Below are 15,072 nucleotides of genomic sequence, written 5' to 3' on the forward strand. Positions count from 1 at the left end.
ATGGAGGTGGTGGCGGTCTCCACTCTGGGTGGGACGCTCACTCACTCTGGCTCCGCGACTAAGCCATTGTCGTCAGTAGGGGGCTTTGTAGGTGATGTTCTAAGTACGTTAAATCAAAACAGACACAAATGAACACTACCGAAGTGACTCGGCAGCAGTGCAGGGTCTTCTCTGGTGTGTGGCCTCCTGGCGACCTAACATCGAGAGTTCCCTGCGGACTACCAACGCTGGGACTATGACCGACGAACCTGACCTGGGTGTGGCCGTGTATATGGGGGAACTCGGAATGAGCGGATTGGGAGTAATGCTACTGAAACGGTGCAGATGATGGGGCAGCAAAAAGAAGAGGAAAAAAGACTGGAGTACCAGCGCATAATGTCACGGCGAGCCGTGCTTTTCAAATCACTAAGAAACACGTGTAGACGCTCCAGTGGACTCTTTACCTTCGACATGGATGTACGCGGACAAGATCAGAACATTAAGATTAATTCGCCAAGTCCTATATGAATCACGTTTCGTAGTCGTAGCAGCAGAATAGGGAGAAAACAAGCTCCAAAGTAAATCTTTGCAGTTTCTTCATTGTTTCGTAACATAGTTTGGCAAAATTTTGTCATTACCACGTCCAGGTGGCCAATGTATTTTGGCGATCTCCACATTTCTCCTCTGTGTAAATCATCCACGCCGTGTGAACACTGCTCATTCCGTCTTAAGGAGAGAAAAAAAATGTAGATATTGCCTGTATTAGTGTATATATACGTAAAAAATGTCTAAATATGATTGAGAATGGTGAGGTATTGTCCAGTTTATTGACTGAAAATGTTTGAAGCTTCTCTCTCCCGTTTGGATTTCTGTTTGGAACAGTCGACGAGACTCCGTGACTGAGGCTTCCTCTGATATTAGTCAAGAGGGAATTGGGTCAACTTTCTTCCTGAACACAGAAGGTCGCTGTGACGGGCGAAGTAGCCGAGTGGTTAAAGCGTTGGACTGTCAATCTGAGGGTCCCGGGTTCGAATCACGGTGACGGCGCCTGGTGGGTAAAGGGTGGAGATTTTTACGACCTCCCAGGTCAACATATGTGCAGACCTGCTAGTGCCTGAACCCCCTTCGTGTGTATATGCAAGCAGAAGATCAAATACGCACGTTAAAGATCCTGTAATCCATGTCAGCGTTCGGTGGGTTATGGAAACAAGAACATACCCAGCATGCACACCCCCGAAAACGGAGTATGGCTGCCTACATGGCGGGGTAAAAACGGTCATACACGTAAAAGCCCACTCGTGTGCATACGAGTGAACGCAGAAGAAGAAGAAGAAAGTCGCTGTACATGATAGGATGGGGGCCAGCACGTGCGTCTTGGTTCGTTTCTTCGTGGACGTGATCCAACACTGCCTCTTGTCAGCAGACTTTCGATTGGAAGATATTCTCGTTACAGAGGATTCTTCTGTGTGCATTGTAACGAGCAAAGGAGTATGTTTGACTGATTTGCAAGGAAGGTTGTTTTTTGTTTTTTTTAATTCGTTTTTGTTTTTCTTTGGGGAGGGGGGTGGGGGTGGTGGTGAAGGGACGTATACAAAGATTGTACATAAAACATTTGAGTCATTAATAGAGAATCATGTCGAAACATTTTCCTGGATGCAATGTGGGGGGTAAAAAAAAAAAAGACCAAACGTTTTACAACTCTTAACACTCGCGCACACGCACACTCAAGTTGGAGTGCTGAAAGGAAAGGGCATAAGCACACGCCACACACACACACACACACACACACACACACACACACACACACACACACACAGAGAACTAGCTTTTAATCATTTATTGTGGTGGTGGACAAGAATTCAAAACACTGAACCCAACTACACAGTTCGGATGAGAAACAAATTAAGTACTTAATCCGCCACAGCTCTGCAGCCGTTTGTCCTCTCCCTCGGCAGACAACCACAGACGGCACTTGAATCACCACAGAGAAAGAGCAGTCAGGGCAGAAAAGGGAGGAGAGAGAGATAGAGAGAGAGAGAGCAAGGAAAAAAATAGAAAAGAGCTGTGTGCGACTTGGGAGGGACGACCAAGTATGTGCACGTGCACACGCGCGTGAAAGAGGGTTGGGGGTGAATGGAGGGCTGGAGTGGTTTCAAACTATGTATTTGGACTGAACCTGCAAAGGCGGCTGAAGTTGGACCTATAGTTACTGAACTACTTGACTCTAAAAGCTGGTTGCAATGTTGGACACGTTCTGGCAACTGCCTGTTGCCTGTGTACATGGGGGACTTTGGGCCTAACAGCCCTGCCGGAAACGAAGTAACCCACTGGAGACCCCGCTAAGATAAAATATTTCCATTTTCCACAGCCAAAAATTTTTGAATGTTCTACAGTATATCTCAACTGGAAAAGGGCTTTAAAAAGCAAAACAGACGGAAACTCTGTTGCCAGCACCGAACTGGCATATACCACACATGAATGTGAAAATATTCGGGTGTAAAATATTCTGAATTAAACATTCTGAAACTACATTCAGGTAAATGGATACGGTTATTAAAACACAATGTTCGTTTTCATTCGTTGATTTTTGCTCCTTTTTGTAAGGTTTTTACGTTCGGTTAATTATATTTATAGCGGTTATTTTCTTAACAGACGGTACATATTTGGTTTCACTTTACACCAACTAGAAGGAATAAAAATGAATCGAGACTGGCCACAAGCAGATCATAATTATGCTTCGCGAATGTATTGAGGTCTTAGCTGATGTCTAATCCGTGGAGAACACGTGTGCACTGCTTGTTCAGTCAAAGCCCTGGTGGAACTGGGCACTGCAGCACGCAGATAATCTGGTTTCATTATAAATCTAATGACTGCTGTTAACAATATTATGTCTGATCATTTTCAGTGGGGATTAATTAGATGGCATGCAGACGAAAATGGGCAGCAGTATTTCTCGTCATGATTGTCATCTCACTTCACTGTTACCTCCCTTTCGTTTTATGTTCCTCCATATCTTTGCGTGTATAGGCGTTTACCATCACCACGGAAAAATTAAAGGGGAATCTCCTTAGGAGTTAAAAACGTGGGTACTTTGGACTATCGAATCTGGACTGGGTTAACAGATTGGATCGTCTTCATATTGCATTGAATAGGTCAATGCATCAAATCGTTTTAAAAATACTGTATAAAAACAAACTGCGAAAGGTATGAAGTCTTTCTGGAGAGGACTAACCCGTTGCTATATGCTGGGTTGTTTTCACACAAAGTATAATACAGTGAATTGTAAGTTTGGGGTGGTGCTACAAACATCAACAAATAAAACACAACCCACAATGTACAAGCAAATCACAAAAATGACCAACAACAGCTGTTATGTATAACTTTATATTGCTACATATACACACAAAAGGAGCTTTCAGAATGTACATCATAATTCCAATCCACGCACCTTGTTATTGCTATGTTTGTTGAAACATACAGTAACGGCCAACAGTAAAAAGTATTAACACGAATTTATTGTCAACTTAAAACGGTTAACAAATGACATCGGAAATGATAGTGACGATGTACTGAAATAACAATTATAATAACTGTTAAAGGAGTGTGCTTTAAAGGATTATGACAACGATTATCTATACAAATATACAAAATCAGAAATAGATTATTTGTGCTTGAATTAAAAACCCAGTAGGTCGTTGTTTACACAAGTTACAGGTAGGGCGCACAGAGCAGCAGAGTCCGGTTCTAAGGTATCCATGGGATGTTGTCTGCCCTCTCCCCGCACCCCCTGGCATAGAGCTACAGCACGTTTCACTGCCTCATGCACGGGCGACTCGCAGTCTGAAGAAACGGGGAAGGTTCTGTTCTCGCCTCTAGACGCCAAGCCAACTGGTTTAGTGACCACCGTCTGTTTCACTTTCCACTGATACTGAGGGAGAAAGAGGTGCAATCTGGACTGAATATTCAATGACAACACATTTCTGTCAAAAAATGACCTTCCTGCGATACATTTGTATAGTCTGATTATTCAAAGAAGGAATCGTCAAAAATAAATACTTCTAAATGGCTTAGTTCCTTTCGGCGATATGTGACTATCAGAAAGACTTAGATTAATTTCCGGGTTAAGAGGTGAAGTTCTACATAGTTTTCAAACCACCATGCTGCATATCTGTTGCTTCTGTCCTTGAATATTTTCATGAGCTTTTTAAGTTCAGTGACATGAAATCGGCGACATGAACTGAATTTTTTTTTTTTAACAAGTTGGATTCTATTAATACCAATATTTCAAAGATTCGTGAACTGTTTCTAAAGCCTTAATATCATTTTTTTTTCCAAACCGCCTTGCTACTACTGAAGCCTAATTCATCCGCACCATTGCTTCCGACTATTTCAAAATTTGTACGTTTCATTTTGAATGATGTCTCAATACATCATATCGGTAATTTATAAAGATTTCAGTGGGCTTTGTATTGTGTTCAATCAACCGGAGGAAATTATGCACATCCTACAATGAGAAGCTTCACGACAAAGGTTCCCCATTCACATGTTTAGTATCAACACTTTAAATCCGACTTGGCTCTCTCAAAACGCATTCAACATCAGGGCAGGAAAGATGTCGATGATGCAAAGCAATAACAAGACAAACACGTTTTCCAAGTGACGAAATACAAAAGGATTTCACAAATAGCACGCATACTCAACCCACACTTTCCCTTTCGCTGCACGTGCATTCACACAAACAAAAAGCACATGCACAGCATCCACTCACAAACATGAGCTTACACTATCTAAACATAAAATCTGGGATGTAAACTACTGGCCCTCACATCAAAGCAATACATTTATACTAACACCGAAGTTTTAATTTTTTGCACTAAAAATCGGATCTGGCTTTTTGCCAAATCGCGCTACCTGGGCAGCAGTAGCTACACGAAATCTGTGCAGACACAAAAGTGTAACGCAGCGAAAACACAATATGAACATCTGGCGTATCTATGCACAGCTTGTCAACACATCACACTACTAGCAAACTGAAGTCTATGTACAGCTACTGCATATCACAAAAACAAAACAACACTTCTACCCGTCGGTAGGCTTATAAATTATATATGTTGGTGCCGTATTTTTCGAAGTGCTCACTGACACGCCTCTCGCTCGGTGTTCCTTGAAAAGTGCTGGACGCCAGCTAAACATTCAAATGTCTGCGCATCCAGGTTGACGTAAATAGTATTGTGCAGCGGTTTTTTAACACCCAGTTTTGGACTGAACATGAACTGCGTGCAATGGAATTGGTATATGGACTACGTATCTCACAAAATAGGAGATATCTATAGTGGTTAATACAGTTCTCCAAAAAGCTGTGTACATTAAGTTGACAATCTGTAGGGTTATATTCATCTCACACACCGCCATTTGACAATGACAAATGCTCCGGGCTGTCATTTCTTCAACAGATGCACACATGTCAATGCAAAGCATACATCACGTGCCTAAATTTGTGGCACCACTTCTGACTTGAAGCTGTCTGTATTATGTTAGGCTGCGGGACGCTACAAATCAAATAACTGGCTGACTCGTCGACAATATTCTAATCAGGAAACAGGGCAACACTTTGATACATCTTTTTTTTCTTTTATGATAAATACAAGTCTGTCACTTCCCCCTCCCTTACCTTGGGGGTTACGTTCCACATCTGAGTTAGCACTTTTCAATTAAAATCTCCAACGTTAAAATTGCCATGTCACGTTTACAACTAGTCCTTTGATTAAAACTAATGTTCCCAGGCACATGGACAGTGTACATGTATAATTATGTATCATTATAATTCGAAGTCTGAAAATCTTCCTTGAAGGACTTTGTTACCAATTGTTAACACGCTGCCCGTTACATCCTCTCTATTATCAATAAAAGTGGCTTGAAACAAAACCAGTTATCAGAATGCTCAGACCCTGCTCTGAAGAATCTTTTTTTTTCTGTCCAGCCCCCCTTTCCCGTAAAAAAAAACAACTTTGGTATTGCACACATGGTGTTAAAAGCCACAACTAAAAGCTTACTGCAGAAAATTAAATCAAACATACGCCTGCAAAAAGAAAAAAAAAATCTATAGATTTATATAAACAGCAAGCATCCCATTTGGATGCAGAAAGTGAAACTTGTGTCTCGGTCGACGAGTGGCGTGGTGTAGAGAACTGAAACGGGTGGGGGGCAGAGGCAGGGTGTGACAAAAAACGGGGTGGTCAGCAGATGAGTGTTTCCAGCGATGCCCACTATCTGCCTGTGGTGGACAGGACCTCGGGGTTCAAGTCTCGTGTCACCACCAGGACACACCGCAGTCACTGACGGTGCTCAGGTCTGCCCTTCAGTGTCGCGTCACTGCAGGACCCTGCCAAACTGCAGCATCACCTCAAGTCGTCACTCCATTCCACTGTCATAGGACCACCACCACCACCCAGTCAGTCGTCAGTCGTTCTTTCATGGACATACTTTCTGTCCCCCCCCCCCCCAACCCCCCTCAATAAAAACGGTATCATCCGTTCTAAAATGCCTCATGAGTGCAGCGTAAATGTTTCAGCATTCAGATTCTGCTGACATAAAACACGTTTTTCTTTAAGTTGTGCACTTGGCGCACAGACACACATGTAAATGTTGAAAAGTCCTTCGAATGCGAGTCGTGCAGTTTCTTTATCAGTCCAGTCGGACACACTGTACCACAATATCTGTTGCAGACTAAAAAGCCTACAACTTCCGTCAGACCCTTTGATCAGAATAGTCTTTCTTCTGCTCCATTTCTCATGTCACCGACAGTGTATCATTCTCAGTTCCAAAGCTGTAACCATCAGGTCCAGGCGACACACACACACATATACAAAACCTCACAGATTCTATTCTCGTCAGGTGAAATTTCTGAAGCGTTCTCGCACGGACGCCGTCAGGTGGTTGGGAAAAATGTAATGAATTCCGTTCTGCTTCCTCCTACTACTCCCCGTAGAAGAAGCCCTCGTGTAAGTTTTTCCTGTTCCTCCTCGACCTCCTCCTGTTGTAGGCTTTCCTCTTCCTCTTGCCGCCCGCGCTGGGGTTGTCATCCGGCCGAAAGGCCGGCGAGTGGAGGGAGGCGGAGGTGGGGGTGACGGAGGAGGAGTAGTGTGAAGGGACGATCTCGCAGACGTAGCGGGCAGGGTACTTGTTGCAGCGCTTGTTGCGCCACTTGAGGTTGTTCTTGACCAGGGCGCAGTTCTTCTTGTGGTGCCTCCGCTTGACTCGCGGGGCCCCGCCCTGCCAGTTGGAGTAGGTCACGTCTTCCCGGTTCGTGTACTCCCACTGGCTCTTCTGCCGCTTGTCGTTCAGACCTGCACAGCCACACACACACACACACGTTTTGTAGTGTACTGTTTTGTGTTGTCAGTCTGTCACTTTTCGTTCAGACCCGCACTGACACACACACACACACGTTTTGTCGTGTACTGTATTGTAGTCAGTCTGACTTCGAACAGACCTGCACTGACACACACACACACGTTTTGTAGTGTGCTGTTTTGTGTAGTCAGTATGTCACTTCGTACAGACCTGCACTGACACACACACACACACACGTTTTGTCGTGTACTGTATTGTAGTCAGATCAGACGCAAGATGCCAGATCTGTCGTGTCAAGGTTTCCCATTAACACCACGTTTCATATTGACCCCTGTTCTTGACTTTCAGAAGTTACTGTTTCTGACCAGTCACTGTATCCAGTGTGAAGATCAGGAGAGAACAAGACCTGATTTGTAAAGCCATCAAACGTTCTTGGAATTCTTTGTTTTGTTTTGTTGTTGTTGTTTTTCGTGCTGTGACCTCGATCTTCGACTCGGCTCCTGGCTCTGAACTGAAACTGTTTCCTGCTGACTGGGATGGCACATGGCTTCTATCCACCTCTACCTCTAAGTTTAGCGTCTCTACCACTTGCTGTTGCTGAGAAAGCGACATTGTTAACAGTTCTTATTTCCCAGTGCACCCGAAACAGGTGGTTACAAACTCACTTTATTTACACACGCAAGTCAGCAAATTTGGTTTACAACTCTGCGCACTAAAAGAAACGGAAGCAGATATCTAGACCACCCAGGCAGAAACAGACTTAATGTGGAGTGAATGGGTTTGTATTTAACACGGTTACGCGTCTTGGCAAGAATGGAGAATTTAGTGACAGTGAAGAAATTAAATATAAAATGCCCCAGCTGCAGGTTGATGCCTATCTAGCCTACAAAAGCGAAATACTCCACAGTTGATATCGACTTCTAGAATTAATTATAGGATGCAAGTGACCTCTCTATCTTTCCCCAAACTGGGAGATGACATCTTTGCACAAACCACTCTTAGGGACTTGTTTTTTTAATTCGCTGTCAAAGGACTGTCGTTTGTATTGAATGGCGTTAAAAATACTGGAAGGATATGTGAGCGCAACCCTCGGATAAGCTTTTCATCCTTTCAATGATTCTATAAAGTTTGGATTTGGTAAACTGTACTCGTAATCGTTACATCTTAAAATATTCTGTCAGTGCAAAATTGTTCGTGAAGTTATGGAGATTATTTAACTGGCTGCACCTGAAACAGACCTAATACATAACCACGTCAATGAACGGTCATAAGACTACCCCTAAAACACACACACACACACACACACACACACAATCTCTCTCTCTCTCTCTCTCTCATCGTATATGAAGATTTAAGAAAGAGAATATTAAAAGAATCGGCTAGACTCCCCTTGCATGTCTTATTTGGAGCAACAAATTTCAATAATAGAATTAATGTATCAAGATATATTTTCCATGCTATCAATACAAGGAAAAAGTTAATCTGCAGTCAGTGATCAAGCATGGTGAAACACTACATAAAAACAAAATGTCTATATGATGGGCACATTGTTTAAGTATATATTCATTCAGTTTGTACTTGTTTTTGTTGTTGTTGTTGTTGCTATGGATAACACAATGTTATATGCAACCCCACCGATTCACCCTTCCCCATTGTATTGTGGCCCAAGGCCGATGTATATTAAACTTTCTGAGTTCTGAGTTCTATCTCTCTCTCTCTCAACACGGCAGTACCACCTAAGTACTATCGACAGCCATGTTTATTCAAACTGAGTTTATTATTGTCATCCACGAGACATGCTGATATATGGAATCTGGCACTGTTTTTACACCAGGCATTTAAATTTCAGGATATCGTGACATCTTAAGATGCTGTACTTCATTGCAGCGTTTATGTAATATGTGTACTTACTATGGTTGGTTATATATTTTCATTTTGTTTGTTATTACTTATATTGTCACTTACCCCTTCATAAGGGGCCTAGGCCTATTAATGAATAAATAATCTGAATCTGAATCTCTCAACACGGCTTACCGATCCAGAATGACTTTTTCCCAGCATACTCTCCCAGAAAACGCAGATGGCGCATGGAGCGAACGGAAGTTAAGTGGGCCCCGTGGGAAATGGCGCACGCTCTCTCCGCTGCGTTCCAGCTGAGGCCGTCTTGGACAAAGAGGTAGCAGCGCTGTTCATACTCTCGCCAACCTGCAAGCCAGACACGTGTGATGGTCACATTCCACTTTAACAATGACGATAATAATGTATTTATAATGTGCTCTGCATCTTTAGAACAGACCCCCAGAGCGCAAACAATTAACATCAGTATGGGGTTACAGTTTCAGTTTCGGTAGCTCAAGGAGGCGTCACTGCGTTCGGACAAATCCATATACGCTACACCACATCTGCCAAGCAGATGCCTGACCAGCAGCGTAATCCAACGCGCTTAGTGGGGTTACAAAAATCAGCCACTCAAAAGCACTTTAATCAAGACTTTCAAACAAGACATCGAAAACCTAACCAGGAAAACAGTATATAAGGCGAAGAAAAAGAAAAGAAAAGATAAGCTGGATTAAAGATACCACTCACTCTATCACAGTCCAGTCCAGTGGCTGATTCCATGACTAGTAGTAGTGCACAAACAAATTTCTGGATTTCAATGATATTACATGAAGCAGACCGCATGACAGGGGCTTCATAATTTCACCAAAGCTATCGACAGCGGTCGTTTGGGGTGTGTGTGTGTGTGGGGGGGGGGGGGGTAGCTGTGCCTGTGGGTTATGGTGTGTGTGTGTGTGGGTGTGTGGGCGTTTGCGTGTACCGTTTCGATTGACTGTTGGACAAACTAACATTCTGTCACATTGAGTAGTCTCGTGAAACATTTTAAACTTAGTCTCGTAAACATTTTTAAACTGTTAAAATCAACTAGATAGCATCTATAAACATACGATTTTCCTTTACAACTGGCAAATATATAACACCCCAAAAGCTTCTGTTTTTCTTTACCACTCCTGATTCACACACACACACGCACGAGTATATACACCTCTCCATACAAGTTCACACGACTGGGTCTTAGTCCGGTTTTATCTTTCATCGCTCTTTTTTTTTTCTTCTTTAAATCAATTTAAGACAGCACGCAATAAGCGTGGGCATGCACGAGCACTGACATACATATCGGTATGTAAAGACACTAACAGAACATGTCGCAGTGAGGAGGGAGGGAGAGAGTGAGTGAGTGGAGTGATGGCCTAGAGGTAACGCGTCCGCCAAGGAAGCGAGAGAATCTGAGCGCGCTGGTTCGAATCACGGCTCAGCCGCCGATATTTTCTCCCCCTCCACTGGACCTTGAGTGGTAGTCTGGACGCTAGTCGTTCGGATGAGACGATAAACCGAGGTCCCGTGTGCAACATGCACTTAGCGCACGTAAAAGAACCCACGGCAACAAAACGGTTGTTCCTGGCAAAATTCTGTAGAAAAATCCACATCGATAGGAAAAACAAATAAAACTGCATGCAGGAAAAAAAAAAAAAAAAAAAAAAATGGGTGGCGCTGTAGTGTAGCGACGCGCTCTCCCTGGGGAGAGCAGCCCGAATTTCACACAGAGAAATCTGTTGTGATAAAAAGAAATACAAATACAAACACAAACACAAACCTACCCTCCTGACAGAGGCCGTTGGTGGGCCGCTCGTCGTTGTTGGAGGAGGGGCTCCAGGGTTGCCAGCCCTTGCCGTCACAGCGCATCAGCTGGAAGTTGTAGTTGTCAAAGTGCAGCAGGCCTTTAGTCAACCCGGAACACTTCTGGGGAGGCTGCACACACACACACACACACGCACGCACACACACGCACACACACACACACACACACACACAGAGTGTCAAGGGGGTTGTAAGGGCGTGCATAAAACGACCACCTATAAGCTACACCAAATCTGCGTTTGAAAAAACAACAACAACAACAACAACAACAACAAAACATACACAAAGAAAGCAACAAGAAAATACCGCAAATACCTGACCTATGCATAAACCCAACGTGATGACCTAGGCTTTGAGAGCATTATCCATAGGTGTGGTAAAACATTAACATCAATGGAGAGCATTCTCCACAGGTGTGGTAAAACATTAACATCAATGGAGAGCATTCTCCATAGGTGTGATAAAACATTAACATCAATGGAGATAATTCTCCATAGGTGTGATAAAACATTAACATCAATGGAGAGCATACTCCATAGGTGTGATAAAACATTAACATCAATGGAGAGCATACTCCATAGGTGTGATAAAACATTAACATCAATGGAATTTAAAAAAGAAATGAAACAAAATAAGCATTACCATTAAAAAATGAAACAAAACAAATGAGTAAAGACATCAAAAAGTAATGAAATAAAAACTGTCCAGTGGGTAATTTCCACTTATGTAGAAAGCAAACGAAGAAATGAAATTTGAAAGAAAAAAAAATGGCCATGCTCAACGAACCCGCGCGTACCAACACACGCGTGCACACTCACAAAAGCGCGCACGCACACACACACTCACACACACACACCAGTTCTACAACAAATGGTTTCAGTTTCAGAGAGGTGTTAAAGCTTGCGGACTGATCCACATGCGCTTAACCACATCTGCTGCATAAAAACAAGAAGCAAAATGCCTGACCTTCGGTATGATAAACCAAAAAGCGCTGGTTGGTAAGGCCTCGAGAGTCAGTTCGTGTAAAGCATTACCATAAATTTGTGGAGTGATGGCCAAGAGGTAACGCGTCCGCCTAGGAAGCAAGAGAATCTGAGCGCGCTGGTTCGAATCACGGCTCAGCCGCCGATATTTTTTTCTCCCTCTCCACTAGGCCTTGAGTGGTGGTCTGGGCGCTAGTCATTCGGATGAGACGATAAACCGAGGTCCCGTGTGCAGCATGCACTTAGCGCACGTAAAAGAACCCACGGCAACAAAAGGGTTGTTCCTGGCAAACTTTTGAAGAAAAATCCACTTTGATAGGAAAAACAAATAAAACAACACGCAGGTGGCGCTGTAGTATAGCGACGCGCTCTCCCTGGGAAGAGCAGCCCGAATTTCCACACACAAAGCAAATCTGCTGTGATAAAAAAAAGAAATACAAATAAAAAAATAATACAAATAAAATAATTAGACAAGTCACTAAATGCATCCACAACACAACACAACAACAAAGTGAAAGGCACAGTACCTGATACTTGGCCGTGGAGGGCCTGGCTCCGGCGGCCAGCTTCCCCCCGAGCGACGACTGTGTGGGCGGCGCCGCTTTGGACGAGGGACTGGTCGGGAGGGGCACCTGGTTCTTGCGCTTGTTCTTGCGCTTCCGCCGGCCGCGCTTGCCCCTCTTGCCCTTCTTGCCTTTCTTCTTGCCCTTGCGCTTGCCCGAGTAGACGCTGGTAGGGGTGGAGAGGTCGAAGAGGTCCTTGCGTTCCGCTTTCTGCTCGGCCTGCGTGTTGAGGTAGCGGTTCTCGTGCCGGGACCCTCCGGCGCCGCTGCTGGAGATGCCCGCCACTTTGTGGAGCTGTCAACGTCCCCCACACATACATACGTACATGCATACATACATACATAAACCTTTTTTTTTTCATCTCGTTATTTTGTAACTATTTTGTGCAGATGTCAACCCCGACTCATATATAAACCTTTAAAAAAAAAAAATTCGTTATTTTGTGCAGCTGTCACAAACCTTTTTTTAATTCCTTATTTTGTAACCATTTTGTGCAGCTGTCGGTAACCTCACACACATATACACATACATAAACCTTTTTTTTTTAGGAATTAATTCCTTATTTTTTAACCATTTTGTGAAGCTGTCAACCGACCACACACGTCCATACACCTTTATTTTTAAAAAATCGTTATTTTGTAACCATTTTGTGCATTTGTCAACCCCCCACCCCCACACATACATACACCTTAAAAAAAAAATCGTTTATTTTGTAACCATTTTGTGCACCTGTCAACCACACACACACACCACACACGCACACACACAAACCTTATTTTTTTCTTCGTTATTTTGTAACCAAATCCACTCCCACCCCCAACCCCCATCACTTGCAAAGTGGGCATATCGAGAACACAGCTATTCTTCAATTTTCTCCACAATCAGCGACGAACTACGCTCGGAACCTGTATACCAAGGAATCAGGGATTAAAACTTCGAGAGGATGACAATGCAGAATCAAATGTTCAAGGAACTGTTACCTCACTCAGTACGGCCAGTCCTCTCTTCTCCTCTACACAGACCCCTCGGATGTCCAGTGGGTGTCTGAATGACCCAACATTTAGCTTCCGTCGTCAGAATTGTGGTATTCTTTGTCAACATTCACGTCTTAAGTATAAGAGCCTTCCGCTTGCAATAATTTGATGATGGTAATTGGGGTGAAACGCTGTTAACGTCGTCTCTTTAGCCGTTCGTATGGAAAGAGTTAAAACCATTAGAACCGCAGACCCCAGAGATGACCTCAAAGGACCGAAGTAATGTTTATTTCTGTATTTTCCTTTTTTTTTTTTTTTTTTTAGAAGCCAGGAAACAGAAGCAGCAATGGATCCGCAGAAACACGAGACTGCAACACAATACTTTGCAGGGAAAATAAAAATGAATGACTGAACGCGCAAAGAAATATACAATTAACTTATTTTTAAACGCCGCGTTAAAAAAAAAAAGTATCACAAACGTACCTTAAAAGGACTACAAGAATGAACAAAAACGACATGTCACAAGTAGGCCGAAAAGACCCTGAGCAACTGTCAAAGAAGAGCTTTGGACGTGGCCTCATTCACTGACAAAATCAGCATCAATTTCGAGACTGGCGGGAAATGGACACAGAAAAGACAATAACCTGGGAGCCAGTTGCATTGCTCGGACGGAAGAACCTACTATGGTCGTAACCCGCTACTAACTATGCGCAGTATGGAACTGACCAATGGCGTAGTTCGGTCAACGTAGGCATTTAGTCACGTGTAACGGTCAAAAAGTTAGAACCAAGCAATGCAGCTGGCACCAGCCGCAGACAGGCGGACATCGGTGACTGACCAGAACAGCATATGCGGACAGACAGACAGACAGACAGACAAGACAGACGGACACAGGTACTGACCAGCCGTGACCTGTCCCGGTTTTCAGTGCCAGGTATAGGGTCAGGGCCACTCAGGGTCAGCTCGTCATTGAACTTGCTGACCATGCCCAGGTACTGGGGACAGAACCCTGCACACACACACGCGCGCGCGCGCATACACACGCACACACATATACATACACACGCACAGTTATCCACACACGCACGCACGCAGACACATTTACACACGCACACACATAACCACACACGTGCACACACACACACACACACACATGATGACTTTCAGTGTCAGCATAATCAAGTGGCAGTTAAGGTATTTGCTCTGAATTAAATAATTGTTCAGCCCCATCGATTGTCTTGAATCCAGTCAAAGATAAATAACATATCATTGAATTATTAATTATTGTGTTCCTTTCAGATTATTTATAATCTTCAACTGCCCAAAACCAACATCCTATGTGACATACTGTACTGAAATATGTATAACTCAAAAGATATCTACCAGCTCATTTAGATAAAGAAGAAGAAAAAAAGCCTACACCATGCCTTAACAAGTAATGTGATACAATTTATTTGATTTACCATCTAAAAAGAGAATCAAATATGTAGATAAACTATACAAGTTACGGAAAATTAACAAATT

General features: G+C 43.4%; 1 protein-coding gene across 1 annotated transcript in view; it reads right to left on the reverse strand.

Moving 5' to 3' along the window:
• Positions 1 to 1,801: 1,801 nt before the first annotated feature.
• Positions 1,802 to 15,072, reverse strand: part of LOC143279851 (FRAS1-related extracellular matrix protein 1-like) — a 284,785-nt gene continuing 271,514 nt past the window's right edge. Inside the window, 5 exon segments of the mRNA XM_076584091.1 lie at positions 1,802 to 7,325; positions 9,367 to 9,537; positions 10,989 to 11,139; positions 12,539 to 12,868; positions 14,451 to 14,557. Of these exon segments, the coding sequence (XP_076440206.1) occupies positions 6,955 to 7,325; positions 9,367 to 9,537; positions 10,989 to 11,139; positions 12,539 to 12,868; positions 14,451 to 14,557 (1,130 nt within the window). The 3' untranslated portion in view covers positions 1,802 to 6,954.

Source organism: Babylonia areolata, chromosome 3 (genome assembly GCF_041734735.1).
Source record: "Babylonia areolata isolate BAREFJ2019XMU chromosome 3, ASM4173473v1, whole genome shotgun sequence".
Taxonomy (NCBI): Eukaryota; Metazoa; Mollusca; class Gastropoda; order Neogastropoda; family Buccinidae; genus Babylonia; species Babylonia areolata.